At 46.5% G+C, this 21,248-nt stretch overlaps 1 protein-coding gene across 4 annotated transcripts in view; it reads right to left on the bottom strand.

The window, feature by feature from the left end:
* The window catches only part of NMS (neuromedin S), a 408,471-nt gene extending 388,628 nt beyond the window's left edge, over positions 1–19,843 (bottom strand). For 2 of the 4 annotated variants that reach the window (XM_069635594.1, XM_069635596.1), the window contains exon 1: positions 19,685–19,839. In XM_069635594.1, the coding sequence (XP_069491695.1) occupies positions 19,685–19,763 (79 nt within the window). In that variant the 5' untranslated portion in view covers positions 19,764–19,839. Of the gene's footprint in view, positions 1–19,684 lie in introns of all 4 variants that reach the window. The other 2 variants (XR_011283347.1, XM_069635595.1) reach the window with 2 other exon arrangements.
* Between the last annotated feature and the right edge of the window lie 1,405 nt (positions 19,844–21,248).

Raw genomic sequence — 21,248 nt, 5'->3', positions numbered from 1 at the left:
ATCCCCCATGATGGTGGGAATACATTCAAATATACCGGGAGAGGGCTCTGGATGAGGCCTAGTGACCACATTCTAGGGTGAAATCTGTGACACGATTTGATTTATTTTTATTTGTTTAATGTGATGACGTTTCAATGAGAGCTTTCACAACATACTACAACACATACACGGTGCACACAGTCATATGTGACACGGCATTTCCCACTAATGTGTCTACTAACGCGATGGCACTACACTTTGAAATTCATGAACCCTGAACATCTAAAGACTGATAAAAACATTTGGATCCACTGGGCGTTTGCGTCAGCTGGAATGTGGGGGGATAGGTGACTGCTCCCATATACAGTGGCTGTGCTGGAAATTGCGATTTAATAAGGCTGTGGTTTCCGAGAATAATCAGGGGTAGGGAGAATGGGAGTGGCCTCGAAATGAAAGGCCTCGGAGATGGCCCTTTCAAGAGAATGGCTGCAAAAGGATTGGGGCACCATTTTCCTAGAAAAGCTCTCCTTCCTTGGCCATGATGATGTGGCCACATTTCTGTTGGATTGGTGGCCAGCCTCGCTGTACACTTCTGGGTTATTTAATTTGTTTGCAGTTCCTTAGGGTTAGCAAGGGAAAGGGCGGGGGGGGGGCTAGTTGAGGGATTGGCAGGGATAGGATCGACTGGGACTGCTGTGCTTTGTACCTATGGGATCAGTGAAGGCTCATCATATTAAGGTGAGTGGTGTCCTTCAGTGTAATGTTTGGTGTAGGCAAAAGATTTGTCAGGCTGGAGGTTTGTACAGGTAGCTGGAAGCTGCCGAGCAAGGAAGTAACGGCATGTCTCGGGAGGATAGCTCAGTGGCAACGTGCTCGCCTTGGAAGCAAGACGACACACAGCAACACAGGTTCGATTCCCGGGTCCACGCTAAGAAACCTCTGGGTATTAAGCGCGTTATAAATAACCCATCATATCATATCATACCTTGGGAATGGTAACTACATCATGATCTAATGTATGAGAACATTGAAAAAACGTCACAAAAAGACATTACAAATCCTAGGAGACCGATGTGTGCATGCCCGACACCTCTCTGGATGGATTGGGATGCATCGGTAAGTATTCACTCACACTTCATGCTACGTCTTTCCTCATTGGAGAACTCATTCACTGACAGGATGTTATGTCACTCACTGTCTGAAACTAACAGGTACTTGATTACAGCATGCCCGATTCCATATGGTTGCTATTTTAAAAGCTACACAAATTAAATAAACATTTTGACGGGACCATAATAATGTGAAAGGTGAAGTAATATAACCTTAGCTATCACTCATGTGAACTAAAGAGTTGCCTCATTCATAAGAAACAGATCCAGACTAATAATTAAAATAGTAAGTGCATGTCTGTTTCACTAGTAGGACCCTGTTTGTTATATTGATATCAACAATGTGTGTCCGCTATAGAGAAATTGAGGAGAACTCTTACTGCATTGCTACTGGGCTTACTGCATTGCTACTGGGCTTACTGCATTGCTTCTGGGCTTACTGCATTGCTACTGGGCTTACTGCATTGCTCCTGGGCTTACTGCATTGCTCCTGGGCTTACTGCATTGCTACTGGGCTTACTGCATTGCTCCTGGGCTTACTGCATTGCTACTGGGCTTACTGCATTGCTCCCGGGCTTACTGCATTGCTACTGGGCTTACTGCATTGCTCCTGGGCTTACTGCATTGCTTCTGGGCTTACTGCATTGCTACTGGGCTTACTGCATTGCTCCTGGGCTTACTGCATTGCTACTGGGCTTACTGCATTGCTCCCGGGCTTACTGCATTGCTTCTGGGCTTACTGCATTGCTTCTGGGCTTACTGCATTGCTTCTGGGCTTACTGCATTGCTACTGGGCTTACTGCATTGCTCCCGGGTTTACTGCATTGCTCCTGGGCTTATTGCATTGTTACTGGGCTTACTGCATTGCTCCTGGGCTTACTGCATTGCTCCTGGGCTTACTGCATTGCTACTGGGCTTACTGCATTGCTCCTGGGCTTACTGCATTGCTTCTGGGCTTACTGCATTGCTCCCGGGCTTACTGCATTGCTCCTGGGCTTACTGCATTGCTTCTGGGCTTACTGCATTGCTTCTGGGCTTACTGCATTGCTCCTGGGCTTACTGCATTGCTTCTGGGCTTACTGCATTGCTTCTGGGCTTACTGCATTGCTACTGGGCTTACTGCATTGCTCCCGGGCTTACTGCATTGCTTCTGGGCTTACTGCATTGCTTCTGGGCTTACTGCATTGCTACTGGGCTTACTGCATTGCTTGTACTTCCATGATACTCACTGCACCCCTAAGAGACGTTTGCAATGAGGCAGAGATACTGATTAAGGGTGTAAAACATATTCCTGTTCACATTGAGGGGAAGGAAAAATCAAACCAATAGATTGAGTGAATGTATGTGGGTTTTTGTAATTGTACATGAGTCAATCACACAGAGAAGTCTACATTGTTGCCACTGGCCTGTAATGAATCCAAGTGTTTGTGTATATTTATGAAAATGATTTTAGATATAAAAATTGAATGGTGACATAACTGTTTTTTAATTTTATTATATTTATATGAACTGTACTAAATTGCATTAAATTAAATAAAACATGTGGGCTGCTCACTTCAGCACTGGGAGTGTCTGACCACAAGTCCTGGAATAAGACGGATAGTGATGTGGTTAGATGATAGCTATTAATGTGCCAGGATTGCGCCACAGGTGTGGGTTTGTCTGGGTAGGAAGGCAGGGTTTTTCTTTGTGACATCTGATACGGCAGCACTTGGCTGGATGCTTTCTGAGGTTGGGATATGCTTTGGGCCCTCTCCTGCCCAGGCTGGCACAACACATGCGGATGTCCGGAGTAGCATAGCTTTCTGAAATGTTAGCACGCTGCCTGGTTATGTGACCTGTTCCCCCCCACCACAGCTTCCTTAATCCAGTACCATCCCAGTACGTGGACAGAAGATGACCTTGTCGCCAAATTAAGTAGCCTGGTTTTGGGGTGTGGCTTAGCATCGAGGAAGATGGTCGCATAGACACGACGCTCTGGCCCACCTCATATTTACCTAATTCGCAACACACTTTGCCAAAAGATTTTCCAGTCCCTCTCCTTACTATTTCACAACAACAGTTGCAGGCGGCTCATTTCTTTGCTGGGGTGTGCTGCGTCGCTGATAAGGGCACCTCCATACACCTTCTGCGCCCTGCGTCAGCCAGTTCTGTGAGTGTCCGTCACTGTATGGAAGATCCCGGCTGCCCCGGTGATGCAACCAGCTGGTTCGGGCCTGGTTGGGCTCGCTCATTTTTCAACTCAGCACCACCTCATGGCCACTTATATTATAGCCGGAAAAAAAGGATTTGTTCAAAAATAAACAGAATTGGACCACATATTTGAGGTAACACCATTGACTTCCTCTCACAGTTACTTTTAAAACGCTTCCCCTTGGAAATGATTATTTCCTGGTTGTTACTGGACCCTTTTTGATCTCCCAACATTCAACGTGCTTTAACCTCTTATTCTGTTCAGTGTTATGTCCCTACTCCCTAGCTTACACAACTTTGTCAAGTGTCCCCCTCCTTCCCCTCTTTCCTTTTGTTTTGTCCTTATGTGTTTTGCCATGGTCTTTAGGGTGCTTATTTCATTTGGATATGTCTTTACTTATTTTGTTCTATTTACTGATTTGGTTTACAGCATACTATGACATTCTCCGTCTCAGGTATTTTTATTCGTCAGTAGTAGCCATGCTTTATAGGTACAATGGTATTTAAATGTGTGACCTGGAGCATTAAAGGTTGGTATAACCCAATTAGAGGTATTCATCATTGCCCACCTTAAAAAGCTAAACCCGTCAGTTGCTTGTATACAGGAAAACCATTTCTCTCTTTCAAAGAAGCTATGACACTTAAGTCATTTTGGGTCAATAATGTTATTGCAAGTCCAGCAGTTGGGAAAAGAAATGATGTGGCCATACTAATTAGTAAGAAATGATCATAGAAAATGTTATGTTAATAAGTGGACACCAATGGGAGATGGGCTTGGGTCAAATTGCTTATTGGATCGGATATTGTCACTGTTATGAGCATTTATGGTCCCACTTTGTCAGATCTTGATTTTTGGGATGCTACCAAACAAATTATTCTCAAATAAAATGTCTCTAATCTAATTCTATGCGGTGATGTAAACCACGTCTTCCACCCCTTTTTGGATAGGAAATTCAAATGCTCTTTTAAAAGTTCCAAGTCCTATAGAGCTTGTATGCACTGCCTTACAGAAACCGGCCTCATTGACACCTGGAGACTCGCCCACCCAGTTGACTTAGAGTAAACGTTCTACATTCACCCCCACGACACTCTTTCACGCCTTGACAATACATTCACCACTAAATCCCTCACAAATACTATCATTGACTCTCTCATTACTAATATTATTATCTGTGGCCATGACTCAGTCATCACCCCCTTTGATCTCTCTGATATGAAGAAGCCATCCCCTGGATGGAAATTCAATAACTGTCTACTCCAGGACCAACAATTTATCAAGTACTTTGGGTCCTTCCAACAACTTTGCTTAGCTGAATATTTAAATGAAGATGCCGCAGTGTCCACGAATTGGGACTTTCAAAGCTGCCTTACGTAGTCACAGAATTGCATATTTTAGTATAAAAATGAAGCAATATAAAAAAGACCTTGATGCCTTATACCTTCAGCTTTGAAATGCTGAGAATCAATACTACTGTTCTTCTTCAAATATTGATCATCATACTGTCCTTTCCTTACGCTTTCAAATCAATAAAAAACACACTGGACAGGCCTCAGGTGCTTTAAAATACAAATTCTAAATTTTCCAAACCTCCAACAAAGCGTGCAAAGCCCTTGTTTCAAAAGAAAAAGACACTTATCTCCCACATTAAAGATCCTTCAGGCACTATTATTACTAATCCATCTGGAATTACAGAGGCCAGTCTTAAAAATATATTTGACAACATCAGCAGACGTTCCTATCCTTCATTAGACCTCAGTTGTCTGGAAGGAGATCACTATACAGGAAATCAACCAACCCATTAAGGCTTTGGGAAGGGGCAAGGCTCCTGGCCCAGATGGACTATCCACAGAGTTTTAAAATCAGTTTTCTGGCTCCTTAACCTCTAGACTAAAAACTGTATATTTCTCTTTTATCTCCAAAGATACTTTGCCTGGAACCTTCTACGAAGCGCTCCAAATTCTGTTCCCAAAAGTTGAAAAGGATCCGGATCGCCCTAAAAATTATAGACCAATTTCCCTCATTAATGTAGAGAGCAAGATTTTCGCCAACCACTTGCCAACAGAATTGAGTCTTACCTTCCCAGAGTGATCAAGCCTGATCAAGAGGGCTATGACAAAGGCTTGAACATCTCGACCAATGTGAAGCTCCTATTTGATGCCCTGCACTTTATTTCAAAGGATAAAAATGACAAACTGGGCTATGCCGCTATTGCCTTAGATGTCGAGACAGCTTTTGGCTGGGTCAACTAGGAATACATGTTTGAAGCCCTGCGTTGGCACGGTTGCAGCGAGGGCTTTATATCCTTAGTCAAACTCCTGCATTCAGACCCTAAATCCTATATATGTATTAACGGTCAGTCCTCATCTTTTTTCTCTTTACGGAGAAGTACTAGGCAGGGGTGTCCCTTGTCCCCCATTCTATATGTGTTATCCCTGAAACCCCTTATGGAACATATACGATCTGATATGAATATCCCAGGGATTTTATGAGGGAGTCACCTCCCCTACTTGTTGGCCAAGTTACAAGACTTTTCATCCGTATCCGGGTATAAGCTTAATAGGGATAAATCGGAACTATTACCACTTAATCCATTTTGTCTCAAGCATGAATTGGATGTCTTTGGTTTTAAATGGTGCAATTATTCTTTTAAATATTTAGGCTTATGATTCATGTCCTCTGATAGTGGCACCATCAAGTTGAATATGGACATTTTATTTAATAGACTTAAGGAACTATCCTCTATGTGGTTCCCTCTATATCTATCTTGGTGGAGTCACCTCGATACGATTAAGATGATGTTATCCCCTATTGTCCTCTACTTCCCACAAATGTTTCCTGTGCCTCTCCCAATCACATTTTGTAAGTCCATCAACTCAATTTTGCTCAACTATGGGGAAAGGGTAAAAGCAAAAGAATGGCAATTAACAAACGTAAAGCCCTGTTTGAAAAAGGAGGTGTCCGATTTCTGGACTTCAAAATGTATCATAATGATTTTCTACACAAGCAGACTAGTTGCTGGTTCACCCTGTCTGATTCTGTTGTTGATATCCCTTCCTGCTGTGTGCTTGAGAAACAACTAGTATCCCCATGTGACATTGTTGACATGTTCTATATTTTTAGCCACTCCGCTGCTCCATTTTCTGACTCTATCAAAGCCTCCAGATCTGCCCTAAGAATCTTCCTTTTCCCATCAGTAAAATAACCATCCCAAGAACTCTCACCATATTTGTGGCATAACAAATCTATCACTTTCAATAGCAGAGTTTTGTATGGTAGATCCTGGCTCACCAAGGGTATCAGATACATTTATCAAATTGTTCAAAGCAGCACCCGTACTTAATTTCAAACTCTCAGAAGATCCTTCTCCTTGCCCCTATCTGACTTCACCTTCTATAACAAGTTGATCAATGCTTGCCTGGATAGCCTTCAGACACATACAAACAATGTTCTTACACCCGATGCCTCTAGGCTACAGCTTTTGGCCATGGCCTCTTATATGAAGGCTGACACATTTTACTAATTGCTAGCTGCTGTTGATTCTCCTACCAGCAAGTGGCTTGTTCAATCCCAATGGGAGACTGATTGTGGTCTTGTTCTTGATGAAAGTATGTGGACCCAAGTATGGACTAGGATCAGGTGTGTCTCCACCTCTGCCAACATTACACAAAACCTTCTCTTTTTATGCACAGAGCCTTCATAACCCCTCTGAAACTGATCAAATCCAGATGTGAATCGGACGCAATTGTTGGTCATGTGGAGGCACCCCTGGATCTTATACGCAGATGTTTTATGATTGCCCTTGTGTATATAGGTTATGGCAGAGAATATGGAAATTCCTAAAAGCAATCTTTAAAGTTGATATCGCTCTTTCTTTTGCCAATGTTTTCTCAGCAGTATTGCTATCAGAGAGGTTAGTTTACTTTCTTCCCCTATTTTATATGACCTTTTTATTTCCATCGCAATTCAGCTTGTTACTGTCAACTGGAAACATTTTCAAGACTTTTCCATTAAGGACTGGTGGAAGAATATCTGCTATATACATAGAATTGAGAACTGTATGGCTACATGCCTTGCTGCAATACCCAAGTACAACATTAAATGGGCTTCTTTCACCTGCTATTTAGATTATCACAGTATGTCTGCTCATGGCTCATGCATTGCTTTCTCTTTGCCGGAAGCACATTAACCTTACTGATGATTAATACTTGCTTCATATATTTTTGTTGATGTATGAACGAACATGCCAAATGTGCCCTCCTTCCCCTCTCCTATCTTGTCATGTCTGTCTTCTTGTTTGTCCCCTAGTGAGTCTAATGATTAATCACTCTTCTTCTCCCATACAGGTTACTTATCACTGAATGCATATTTTTCTCGGCATTATTCTGTTTATCCAATACTCTTGTCCCTATGAACTAGCTTAACCTTCTCTTTGTTATGGTTATATTAGATTTGCCTCATATCTCGCCTGGCATGTTAACCATTTTGTTGAACATTATTAAGTGCAATTGTTCGAATGTCCTGTTGTTCACATACTAAATCTTACTAAAAATGATTAACAACCAAAAGAAAAGTAGCCTGGTTCTAGTCAAGAAGTTCCACGCTGTGTTCCAAGCTAAGTTATACAAGTGTATTTATTCCAGTTCCTTAGTACACTTATGAGATAAGATGTAACACACGGCCACTGGACCATCCACACCGCAGTCACCTCCCCTGGACCTCCCCTGGTGCCCAATATGCCCCCCAGCCACTGGCTGGAGCTCTATTGACTGCCACCCCTGGCACCAAAAGCTTCCTCCGCTACCGGGTATAGGCAATGATGTGTAATGTTGCCTTGATTGGGTAGGAGCCCAGGCTGGTTTAGGATAGCGTTAACAGCGTGGTCCCCTGATCTATTATAAGTTGCCACTACGGTCTCAAACGTGAAAGTGGCGTCAAATACACAAATCATTCTATACACATAACAATGTATAGAGTATGCGTGTGCGTGTACACATGTTCTGTTACTATGGTTTTGTACTGTGCCAAATCAATATCATAGTAGTTTCACAATGGCCTATACAACATAGAGATAGATAGATAGGTAAATGGGGATAGAAACACACATATAGAGAGCAGGAGAAGAAAGCATAGACAGAGATAGATGGACGGATAATTAGATAGATGGTAGATAGACAGATCATTGATAGATGGATAGATAGACATACATACATATATATTCCGACTGGCAGGAGAAAGCATAGACAGCGATGGGTAGATAGACCGATAGATAAATCGATAGATAAGCATTATCCAGTCATGTTTAAGAATATGGCAATCTTGCCATTGAGAGCAGAGAGCACGGACGCTGCAATTACAAGGCATTGTTGGGTGCAGCCTCGGGGGAGGCTACAGAGTAACCCATATCATGTCTGAGTCCCTGTACATACTGCCCCCAACCTGAGATAAGAAGAAATCACTGAGTCCGGGCCTAGCGATGGGAAAACCTCACATTTCATCAGACTTCATTGGCTGTCACCAGTGCTGGTCGTTGGGCCGGCTCTTGGCGGATCTCAGATCCTGCACCAGATATGGGGCCGGATCTCGGGATCCGGCCAGAGTCAGCCTCCCAAGCCCATGAACCACGCTGGAATATTTTAAAAAAATATTTTAAAAACGCCTGCGACGGCAGCCTTGCCTTTTACCACGGTTTTGCCACTGCTGTGTAATGCGCAATGCTCACTACATGTACAACTGATTTCTTTCAGTTGTACATGTAGCGAGCATTGTGCATTACACACCAGTGCCAAAGCCGGCGGTGAAAGGCAATGCTGCCGTCCCGGGCGTTTATTTATTTATTTATTGACATTACAAGCCCTGCCCGCTCTAGACTACGCCCCCTTGGGCACCGCTCCTCCCCCCCACCCCGGCCCTTGTGTTGTGGGGTCCCCCACCACATTTTTTCCATTTCCACCACTGGCTGTCACCTAGTTATATGGAATGGCTCCGGACACAGGAGGAGAGTCCTGTGAAACCAGAGAGTCCATTATTCTTTTTAGCTGCAAGGCAGTCTGGCTCCAGCTCAGCGCAGAATTCAGAAATTATGAGATGCGCGAGCTGGTGATAGATACTAAAGTGGAAAGTAAGGGGGTAGTAGTAGCAGGGCAGTTTCGAGACAATATTGCACCAGACTACGCTCCCCCCTGCACCCCACGTTGCTCCTCTGCTGCTATCCTGCACTGCACTCCCTGTCCAAAAAAGTTTCATTTTTGTAATTTAAATGCTGTTTTACTGATTAGTACTTAAAATTAATAAGTAAACTATGTATACAATATTTTTAATGTTAAATAGTGTTCTAACATGTTTTCTGTTCGTTGTCTAAATGAAGGACACTCTCCTGGATGATGCTTCTGCAAATGTCTTTATTGCCACTGATGTTATCTATTTTTTTAACAATGTTGCTCTCATTTGAAAGTGTAGCAAGAACCGATCGCTCTCTTCAGTTGCTGAACGCGGCACTCAGATGCTGTTCCAAATGCTCCGGAAGATTGGAATATGGGTGTGAAATAAAGGGAAAGAGTTAAGCGGTGGTAAAAAAAAAAAAGAAAGTAGGTCCCAGCTATATTGAGTTTGGTTAGGTCATAAGGAGTCCCTGGGAGCTACTTCGAAGCACTTCAGAGATAGACCAAAGAAGTAGGTATGCCATGAGGTGAAGTACTCATGTTGACATATGCCCTGCGCAGCTAGACAAAGGATAAAAATACTTGCCAAATAGTATGCGTGCAAGAGTATTTAGCAAACCCTGGTGTATGTACCTGAGTATACGAGGGCGATATTTTGAAAATGGCATGTGTTCTTATGCAGGCGATGGCAGCAGCTAGCCAAAGGGGTGAGTTCATGTGCAAATAGTTGCGTGCCGGATAGATCACTCAAGTGCAACGTGCGGATTTTGGGGATGGGACAATGCTATACAAGTTTGTATCCCTGCTGTCACCGATTAGGCCAGTCTTGTTTTGTTTGTTATACTGGTTTATTGCAAACCTTATACTAAAATCAAACAATTCACATTTCAATTAAAAATACAAATTTCATCATTGCAAATGGTTATCAAATTACTTACAACACCTCATGGCTTAAATCGTTTTTTTAAAAAAATCCATACTAATTGCAGTTTAGTTAAACATGTTACAGCTTTAATTAATAATGATGTATGTCGTCCTGGCAAGATGCGTTCTCAAGGACAGTCTTCCTTCTGAAAGCGATAAAGCGAGGCCCCTCAGTGAGAAATAGAAACGCACATTAATACAGCCCAAAAAAAGTTGCTCATGTACATGAAGCGCTATCAAAATCAGTAAAGTATAACGGACCCATGAGGCAAGTACAATGTCTAAATACTGAAAGGCCTCGTGTATTGCGCTAGTTGCTACTCTAGGAGAAATGTACACACAGTGGACGCCCTGCGGTCGCGCGGGCTGTGCGGGACAGGCGGATCCCATTAGCAACGTGTTTCAGCACTTGGACAGCGACAGGCGGAAAGCAGAGCTGGCCGGGGTGTAAGGGGGCCCGGCTAGGCTTGGTCCTGAGGAAACTTCTCATGGAAGTATGAACACATTAGAAAATGAACTTGTATAGCGCACTTTCTGCCATTTTGGCGGCCTCTTTGCCCTAAGAACGTGCGTAAGCATTGCTAGGATAGAGGACACCATGCTCTCGACTCAATCAAAGTACAAGGCTTGCAGAAGCCCGGGGGACTCTGGGAGAGCAGAGTAGACTCGTAGCACAGCTTTCGATCAGGAATTCAGCACCATGGAGAGGGGTACTTCACCTCCAGGTCATATAGGCTCCAGCTCCACAGGGGCCTTCAGCTCCAGTACGCCATCATGTGGCATTCAATTACAAAAAAGAGAACTCCAGCTCCGAGCACCAGCTGCAGGACCGTGTGGCTTTGGGACCAAGGGCTATAGCCCGGGAAACAGGGGCTTCGGGGTGCTAAGGGGGTGTAGCCAAGGGCACTAGGAGGACTGGGTATTCTAGAACCAACAGTGCCCTGATCTAGGACATAGGAGGACCGTCTCCAGGACACGATGACTGGGGAGCAGGGAACAGAAGCTTAAGCTTTGCGCAAGAGCCATAGACTTCAGCTCTAGGACAAGGGTTGACCTCCATAACACCAAGAGCCCATCTGAGGGCCATCGTGGCCTCAGCTAACGGACCCATGGGGCTGCAGCTGCGGGACCCAGGGGCTGCAGCTGGGGACTTAGGGGATTCAGCTACAGGACAAGAGCTTGACTTTCGTCACAGTGGGGCCTCATCTGCAGTGCAGGGGCTTCACATGATGGCAAGCCTTCAGCTATAGGGTTCAGGGTCCTCAGATGCAGGACACATGGTTTCTTCTGCAACAGGACACGTGAGGTACAGCTGCTACGGGACACAAGTGGGGCTCTGCTGCAGGACACGGGGCCTTCAGCACAGGAAGATGGGGCTTTGACTAAAGGACGTGTTTTAGCTACAAGACACTGGGGGATCCGCTACAGGCAGAGCACAGAGAAAAGGTACAGGGCTCAGGGACTTCTGGTAAAGGGCGGCGATGCTTCAACACAGGCCGCTGGAACTTCAGCTGCTGGACGGGGGGAAGGACACAGGGCCATCACCAGAGAACGCCGGGACTTTGGCTAAAGGACGATGGTGAAGGGCTCAGGGACTTCAGCTCCAGGACGCCAGGGCTTCAGCTGCTGGGCAGAGGACCATGGGCAGCGCCAGGCATGGGCATGGGAGGGCTAAAGTCCTCCCACTTTGAGGCATAAAGGATCAATTGGTAAGATGGCAAGCCTGTGGCTCCAATGGCAAGAGCCTATCCAGTTTCTCACCTCGTGACTACACGGCAGCAGCTAACATATAAGAGGACAGAAAACTGCCCAGACAATATCAATAGAGCCTCTACAGTGGTAGCAGGACCCTTCTGACCTAGTGCTTTAAATCATTGTGACCATGAAAACCAAGCCGACTTGCAGCTCGGCTGTGGTAGAATCATTGCAAAGCAGGGGGCAGGTGAGGGGTCCAGCTTCCAGGGCACCTTCAAAGCTATGAAAAGGTGATGGGTGCTTCAGACACAGTAGGGGCTGGACCGGTAGTCTTCCTGTGTCTTTGGCCCTCAGTAAATAGCCAAAGGCAGGCAGCAGTGATTGTGTAATCCTTGGGCAATCAGTGGTGAATTGAGAATTTTAGCAGCTGAAAGCCAAAACCTCACAGAGCTCCCAGTTTCTCTATCAAACTGCTTGCTCTTCGTGCAAAAAAAACAATTATGCTGAATAACTACATAAAACTGTTGAGCCCATGACGTCTGTTTCATTATTTTATGGGACTGCACCTTTTAATAGCATCATCAAGCAGAATCCATGTGTCAATTACTCGCAAAAATAATATATATTTCTTTATTTAGGGTCACTGTCCCAGGAGGATAGCTCAGTGCAACGTGCTCGCCTTGAAAACAAGACGACACGAAGCAACACAGGTTCGATCCGCGGGTCCACGCGCATAATAAATACACACCTAAGACATATTCCTGTAACAGCGACGCCCTGGGGTTGTATGAGCGCTTTAAAAATGCAAAAAAATGTATTAAAAAATATATATATTTATCTGAAGGATTTATTGAGACTGTGCCTTAAAGTCTATACATTTAAAACAGATTACAAGACCTATACCTGCCAGACTGCCTCACCACCTGTCTTGCCCACCTCTGGTTTTATTAGAGAAACGTTGGGAACCATGGCTGGTTCTAGGATGTCTGCACATGGTCGTGTGCAGCATAAGATGTGCATGCCACATCATTTGATTATTCACTGGCATTAGTATAAGTGGCATCACTGGAAATGAACACAGTTGTATATACTCCAGAGCTCCATGAGATTTCACATTGCAAAATGTTCGATGAGGGCTCCAAGAGAGAAATAATTGTTATGAAATATATAAATAGCCACTATTATTATTTCGTAAAGAGCAACACTAGTATAGACCAGTCAAACAATGATGAGAGCTGTCCTTTTGGAACTCCCAATGTTGACAGGTAATGATTTGCCCAGGATCACACACTTTGGTTAAGTGGTGAAGCCAGTCTGCATTTTAGACACTTGACCACACATCTTCTCAGTTCTAGTTGGTATAGATATGTCTTCACGTTTGGCTTCCAGGAGCTAAAATAATCTTCTTTAAGGAGATGATTTGAAAAGTGCACATATCACAAAATAAACTAACTTGCCATGTTTATAATTCCTTGTAGAACCATGTTAAGAAAAAGAAAGGTGGTAAAGTCCCCCTTCCAGAAGAAAACAATACAAAACGCCATAACGGAAATTAATGTGAAACTAAAAACTCTCTTATGGGTTTTGAAACTGTACTTTCAAGCACCCGCCCCCAGCCCCCAGCCGCCCGCAACCTCCCCCCACAAAATGAACATGCCACTCATCCTATTGGGATTCCGAGACAGGTATAATCCAATGTTTTTGTTTTTAGTGGGTGACAGCCCCCTGAAGTCTATGGAGGGTGATGGGCCCTGGGTGTGGACTAAGTGCAGGCTGGGTGACAAATGCAGGTGAGTTTGGAAGTGAGAAATTAAACTGTCTAATAAAGACACCTGCTTATAGTCAGCATTTGACACAAGCATGAAGTTTACTACCATGCATTATGTCAAGAACGTGTGAAGTTCCGCAAACAACTTTGTTGGGTCAAACTTGCAGCAATCATTAAAATGAAGATAACATTATAAAATGAGGGCTACTTAACACAACTCCATGTGTCTTGGGGGAAGGCACAGATTTGGGTAGGTACCTAGCATACACCTTTACTGCCATCTATTAGTGGCTTTTCTCTTGGAAAATGGTTGCTCAAATGATCCATTAACAGTGTCCAAGGCACAATTTCATATCAGGTGCATGTCAAAGGCTGCACCCTTGTATGTATTTATGCATCGGATTTACAAAGTGGACATCTAGCAGGGAAGCAGCAGAGCACTATACCTAGGGGAGGCACCCGCTGCATTACAGGTATATTGGGGAGGTAGCAGCGGTAACCGAAATGAGTAGAAGAATCATGCCAGGAAGGGTTCCGGGGGGCAGGGGGGAGTAGGGTTGGGTGGATCGATCATCTCTTCTCACAAAGACTGCTGCAGAGGGCTGCAAGGCTGACAAAATGTGAATGTGAGCATGTGTTGGGGGTCACGGATGCCAGTTGGGAGTTGCCAGGGGTTGCAACTGCGACCCCTGAGTTCTCCCTAGCTACCCCTATGGTTTCCCTTGCGACCCATTTAATGAATGCTCTTGGGCTGTGTCCAGCGCCATGTGGTGCTTTGTTTCTGGAGTGGCTGGCATTCTTGGTCAGGCCCCTTAAAAAAAATGGGGGTTCCACTAGTCTAACACTTTGAGCAGTGACTCTAAATAAGAAAGAATAGGAATAACAAATAGTGTGTCTTTCTGGAATTCTATACAATAATTGCGAGACTCAGCAAAGGTTTATTTCAGGCCCACTTCAGGGGGTGAGTCACTGATTTAGTCCGTTCTTAAACACCTCAAATTCACAATGGAGACAAGGAGACAAAAAACTTCCAAAAAGTATATAGAGTAGAATAAGCATCCATTTCGGACTATGTATTTTGCTTTTCGCAAGTTGCAGATTTAGCATGTTTGTTCTGCTTTGTCTGTAACGATCATCCCAAGACATTCCATCTCTGTGTCCTTGGTCCCTTGACAAAATCCTTGTGCCTAAAAGCTTGTGTACAGTGTAGAAATGTTTAACCATAGCACATCAAGTGGCCCTTTATTTCATTTTGCCACAATTAATGCTTTTTTGTTATGTGTCGATCTTTCCCATCTACCTAGCTTGCACGTATGAGGTAACGAGGGGCCAGAGTACGGGATGTCATGTGAATGCTCTGCTTTACCTATTTTGCCAACCTCTGAAGCATGAAAAGTAGATCCACACAGGCTTGGCATGTGGCCAACTTTGCACCAGACCTGCAGATGAACCGGCCTGCTGTTAAATCTCAGTTACCAGTTTAATGTGATCCACTAGAGAATGTAATTTGCTTTCTGACTTTGAGAACATTCAGACATGTCATTTCCCATTTTACTACAGCCGGTAAGATAGCTATAGCTGGTAAGATAGCTCAGTGGGTTGAGTGCTTGCTTCTTCGATGTGTGTGATCGGCAGGTTGCAGGTTCGGATCCCGGCAAGTCAAACTCAGCCTTTCAATCTTCTGAGGTTGAAAACTGAGTACCAGCACAGGTTGGGTGATATAGTATGTATATTTGTTCTATAGGAAAAGCTTAAGTGTAAGTGCTATATAATAACACATCATTATCATTTGGGCTTGGACGTCTGCTTGCATTCACAGTAAATTGGTAACTTTTTTTGTATACAAATTGTACATTTACACAAAAAGAAGTCAACATTTGTTACACTCTAAAATTGATAATTCTCAATTGAAATCTGCCTTAAGCAAATAAACTGAAAACAAATTTGAATAATCTAAAATTGCTAGTAAATGAGATTCACTTTTCAAGCACCCGCCCAACGTAAAATCCTGAACATTCTTTGCTATCTACTACTTAAGCAAAAGCACTACGTTACCTTCGCTAAATCCAAAATGCCTTGATCATTTACTTTTCCAATTGCTGCAAAGATTTCAAATAACATTTTATTAAGGGCAATCAACAGTAATAATTGGGATGATGTCATTAGCCGGTACCATAAATCGTTTGTCAGGACTGTGGATGATGAAAAAATAAACCGTTCCAAATGACGTTTCCTGTGGTTCAAAAAAAGCAGGGCACTCCGGTACCAGATGAAACAGAGACTCAAGTTTATTAGAGTCACAGTTTGGTGATATGGGCCGATACACACTGATATTAACGATACATCCCTGCATGAAATGTATATCACATTAGTGATATTGTAACCACATTTTTCGTAGTGTACTTAGGAACAGTGCTATGTGATGCCACTTCCTGTTTTGTCGAGAGGTGAAAGGGTGTGTTCCATCACTTTTCGTGACATCACTTTGGTATGGGGTCAAATGACATCACTTCCTGTGATGTCATCAGAGGGCAAGGGCGTGTGACGTCACTTCTGCTATCCCTGGCATTTTGGTGAAATGACGTCCCTGGTTGGGGTAAAAGAAGAGTACTGACAATGATTGGAGTGGGTGGGCCAATGGTTAGAAATGCAACACTTTTTGTGTCTTCTTTTTAATTGACCGACCAAGATGGATTAGCCCGCCTGCCTCTGCATTGATTTAAAAAATGAGAGCTTAATAAGGATTGCAGCAGCTACATGTTTGCGGGCTTGGGGACCATTGCACTAGCATTCAATGCAGTGAGGCTGCAGAGCCCACCTTTTTTAATGTACTTTACTTTTTACCCAAGTGGGCAAGGCTGGGCTTGTGTTTTGCTGGAGCACTGGCTTGAAAGTGGCTTGGCTCTGGCTGGTCCGAGCAGCGCTCAGCTGTCTCACAGTTACCCTAAAATGGTGACAGAGACTGCAGCATGTGCGCAACATGTTGAAATCATGGCACTGCTGGCAAACATATACGTTCGACCTCTATCCTACAGACGGATGGAGCAGCCCACCACAGCACGGCGCGCCATTTGGTTAATACAATCTCTGCCCCTTCATCTTATGCGCCGGTTTCTCCGGCAGAGCCTAGTCCCCGAGCGCCAATCCTGAAGTGTCACAGGACGTTCCTAAAAGCCTGGATCTGCCAGTGAGTGTGAGAGAAGCAAGAGACTGAAGGAGCGGAGAGGAGAGAGAAGGGGGAGATAGAGGGAGAGCGGGATGAAGAGGTACAGAGAAAGCCTGGCTCTCACGCTCTCTTTCTCTATCTCTCTCTCTCTCTCTCTCACCCTCTATCATACACACACACAGAGCAGAGACGAGAGAGAAGGGGGAGATAGAGGGGGAAGAGGGAGAGATAGATGAAGAGCTATAGAGAACGACTGGCTCTCTTTCTCTGCCCCCCTATCACTCAGACACAGATGCAGAACTGTGCGGTTTTCCCATGTGTTATATCACTTGGTCATTCAGTCCAGGATGTACAGGGACTTATCGTCTTGACTGTCTGACAATCTGAAACAAATGGTCCCATGAGCTGGCTTTGCTCCTCTTCACTCCTCCTGCCGCACAAGCATTCCTTTTACTTATCTTGGTGTTGTCCTCCTAAGTGCTGTGGCTGGCTCCGGCCCTGGGGTAGGTCCCAGGGAGAACGCCGGGACGTTGGCCAAAGTGCGACGGTCTTTCAGCTGCAGGACACCAGAGTCTCGCTACAGGGTAGAGGGGGCAGCAGCAGCAGGCGCAGGGCTGGGGGACTTCGGGCCTGGGACGCCAGGGCATGAGGTGCTGGACCACGTGCTGGACAGAGGGGGGTAGGTAGGACACAGGTGGGTACAGGGGAGAGGGGGCAGCATCAGGGGCAGGGCTCGGGGACTTCGGGCCTGGGACGCCGGGGCATGAGGTGCTGGACAGAGGGTAGGTAGGACACAGGTGGGTACAGGGGGCAGGGGGCAGCAGCAGCAGGCGCAGGGCTCGGGGACTTCGGTCCGGGACGCCGGGGCTTGAGGTGCTGGACAGAGGGTAGGTAGGACACAGGTGGGTACAGGGGGCAGGGGGCCGCATCAGGGGCAGGGCTCGGGGACTTCGGTCCGGGACGCCGGGGCTTGAGGTGCTGGACAGAGGGTAGGTAGGACACAGGTGGGTACAGGGGGCAGGGGGCCGCATCAGGGGCAGGGCTCGGGGACTTCGGGCCTGGGACGCCGGGGCATGAGGTGCTGGACAGAGGGGGGTAGGTAGGACACAGGTGGGTACAGGGGAGAGGGGGCAGCAGCAGCAGGCGCAGGGCTCGGGGACTTCGGGTCCAGGACGCCGGGGCTTGAGGTGCTGGACAGAGGGTAGGTAGGACACAGGTGGGTACAGGGTAGAGGGGGCAGCAGGCGCAGGGCTCGGGGACTTCGGGTCGAGGACGCCGGGCCTTGAGGTGCTGGACAGAGGGTAGGTAGGACACAGGTGGGTACAGGGGGCAGGGGGCCGCATCAGGGGCAGGGCTCGGGGACTTCGGGCCTGGGACGCCGGGGCATGAGGTGCTGGACAGAGGGGGGTAGGTAGGACACAGGTGGGTACAGGGGAGAGGGGGCAGCAGCAGCAGGCGCAGGGCTCGGGGACTTCGGGTCCAGGACGCCGGGGCTTGAGGTGCTGGACAGAGGGTAGGTAGGACACAGGTGGGTACAGGGGAGAGGGGGCAGCAGCAGGCGCAGGGCTCGGGGACTTCGGGTCCAGGACGCCGGGGCTTGAGGTGCTGGACAGAGGGTAGGTAGGACACAGGTGGGTACAGGGGGCAGGGGGCAGCAGCAGGTGCAGCGCTCGGGGACTTCGGGTCCAGGACGCCGGGGCTTGAGGTGCTGGACCCCGTGCTGGAGAGAGGGGTAGGTAGGACACACGTGGGCTTCAACTGCGCGGTTCTGGGATCTCGGGACAGGCTCGCACCGCACCCTGTGCTGCCACTGCAACGCGAACTCGCATAGATTGGGAGGAAGAGCCCTGCAATGTTACCGGGGATGGGAATGTGTTCACAAGATACGGTGAAGTCACGTGAGAAGATGGATTCAAGACAGTCAACACAGCCGCGAAATCGTACAAAAAATACAGAAACACATAAACACCCAAGATGCCTTTCGAATGTAAGACCGTTTACTCAAAATATCCATTGGTAACAAAAAAAGGATGGTATGGGGCGGGGCGATTGTACGCTACCTTTTATCAGAACAGGGTAGTTACTTCTTTTTTTAAGTAGCGCTGTTGCAGTTCCTAATGCTTCGTAGCGCTTAATGTAGGGACCTAGTAAAGATGAAAGGCTAGGTCAGCACTCACGAGTTTCACACCAGCATTTTACAATGCCGAGCTCACTAAGTGGCCAGTAGCAGCGCAGGCATGGGTTATAACGGCGTATCAGCTTGTGTGAGTTCGCGGACTCCGATGTGTGTATATCACACATCGCTCCTAACATGGTGCTGCTTCATTTGCAGCCTACTAAAAAGCGGCGTAGCATCGGCACTACATACTCTGTTCCCATTAGTGTCCCCGTGGTTTCAGAACCAGTTTTCTGCTGGTAAGAACACACACCAAACTTCCCGAAATCTCACACAATCCCGCGCGCCGTGTGGGTACATCCTGTGATTGTTTCTGTTAGACGGGGGTGCTGGGCCAGCCCGAACATTTTGCCGCCTGCAGCCCGAGTGGACCCCCTCTGGTACCCCAGCCAAGACCCTCGTCGTGCGCTTTGAGTAAACTTTCCTGGGAGTTTAGAGCGCTCCCGTGCCGCCCTGTGCCAGGATGGCAAGGCGCGGGACTCGCTCCCCACCCCTGCCCTCCCCTAGCCGCGTACCTGCTAAGCTCCTCAGCGCGCACAGGCAGCAGACGGCGAGGAGCAGGCGGTGCGGGGGGTGCTGCTGCTGCCCTGGCATGTTTCTCCGTCAGTCTGCTCCCCCGGCTGCGGTGCCGGGTATTTTATGGCCTGGCCGCCCCTGCACCCCTCACATTGTCGGGGGAGGAGGGATGCGACTGTATCTGAGTGATCTGGGCGGGTGGGGAGCGTCCGTGTCTGTAACCCGTTGCAGACCACAGGTTTGTCTGTGTGAGAGTGTGGTATGGGGGCAGCGAGAAGCGATGATGCGCACACACGTGTCTCAATGTGTTCTAATTTACGAGGCAATATTCCCCATATCGGCCCAACTTTTTATCCCGGGATCCAATAGCGGCGGGCATGTAATCGATACCGATGGTCAGCTGGGATATGAAATTGCTCGCAAATTCAGAAGCGGGAAGCGCGTGCTGCTCTCTGACAGGCGACGCATTACACCCCCAATCCCCACTGTAACCCCCCGGGATGCAACATGCCCCGAAGTCTGTCGGTGACAGATAACGGGTGCGTATCAGCCTGTTCCAGCGCGCAATACAGGAAACAGCCGCGGGTGCCCGGGGCCCGCCGTCCTCCGCGGTAAGACACATAACTTGTGGGGTGGGGTGGGGGGTGGAGGGGGCTAGCTAGCTGAAAAGACAGAGCTGCGTTTCTGCTGCGCCCAGGAGACGCCGCTGATTTCAGAGCACCAGTTTCCATCGCTGCCGGAGCAGCGCACTTCCCATTGGAGCAGGCCCAGCAAGCAAGTGTGTTATTGGATATCCCAGTATGAGGACGAGTCGGGCGTCTAATGCACTAAACAGCCATTAAATGGCAGTAACCCCATCAGTGCGCGGTCAATGAGCGGAGGAGGGTTATAAAATGTAATGGTATGCATTTTTTTTAAACCTTTATTTTTACTGGCAATTTAAGAACGCAACAGAAGTACTTGGAGATCAAGCAGATACAATAGACGCATAGTTATACAAAACAGTGTCTAGCAAAGGACAGTACATGGTCTTGTGTTTACCAGCATCAATATTGCCAGTTCAGGTGACCCCGGGGGTCCTTAAATCAGTAACACGTCATGCATGGATGGGATGCAGAATAACTCTTACACCAAATAAGACCGACTCAGGAAGCTGGCAAAAAGTCTCTCCCGACAGTTTTATTATCAATTGTCTAAAACAAGAAGTTACAATGAACATCAACGAATGTTCGCTCGTGTTCTCTCAAACATTTTACATAACAAACACATTTATATACTAAAAATGTGTCATACATGACGTCATACTATTTGTCAAACAAGAAAAACCTACAGGGGGTTATGATATGCTCAAAGGAAACATCTAAGTATACTTTCTATATAATGACGGTTTGTGATTGGGTCTCTACAGTCAGGTGCACAATTTATGCCCATCCCTAGTGCAAGTCATCTTCAACAGTTATTAGGTACACAATATATTATTGGCTCTCAAACTGTAAGGTCTTTCGTTATATAGCCCTCTACAATTGGTTGGCCCACGTGTACCCTTCTGGAACATTCAGCTCA

Source organism: Ambystoma mexicanum, chromosome 7p (assembly GCF_040938575.1).
Source record: "Ambystoma mexicanum isolate Mex_15411 chromosome 7p, UKY_AmexF1_1, whole genome shotgun sequence".
Taxonomy (NCBI): domain Eukaryota; kingdom Metazoa; phylum Chordata; class Amphibia; order Caudata; family Ambystomatidae; genus Ambystoma; species Ambystoma mexicanum.
The sequence above is the reverse complement of the archived record's forward strand: the minus strand, read 5'-3'. Positions and strand labels throughout refer to the sequence as shown.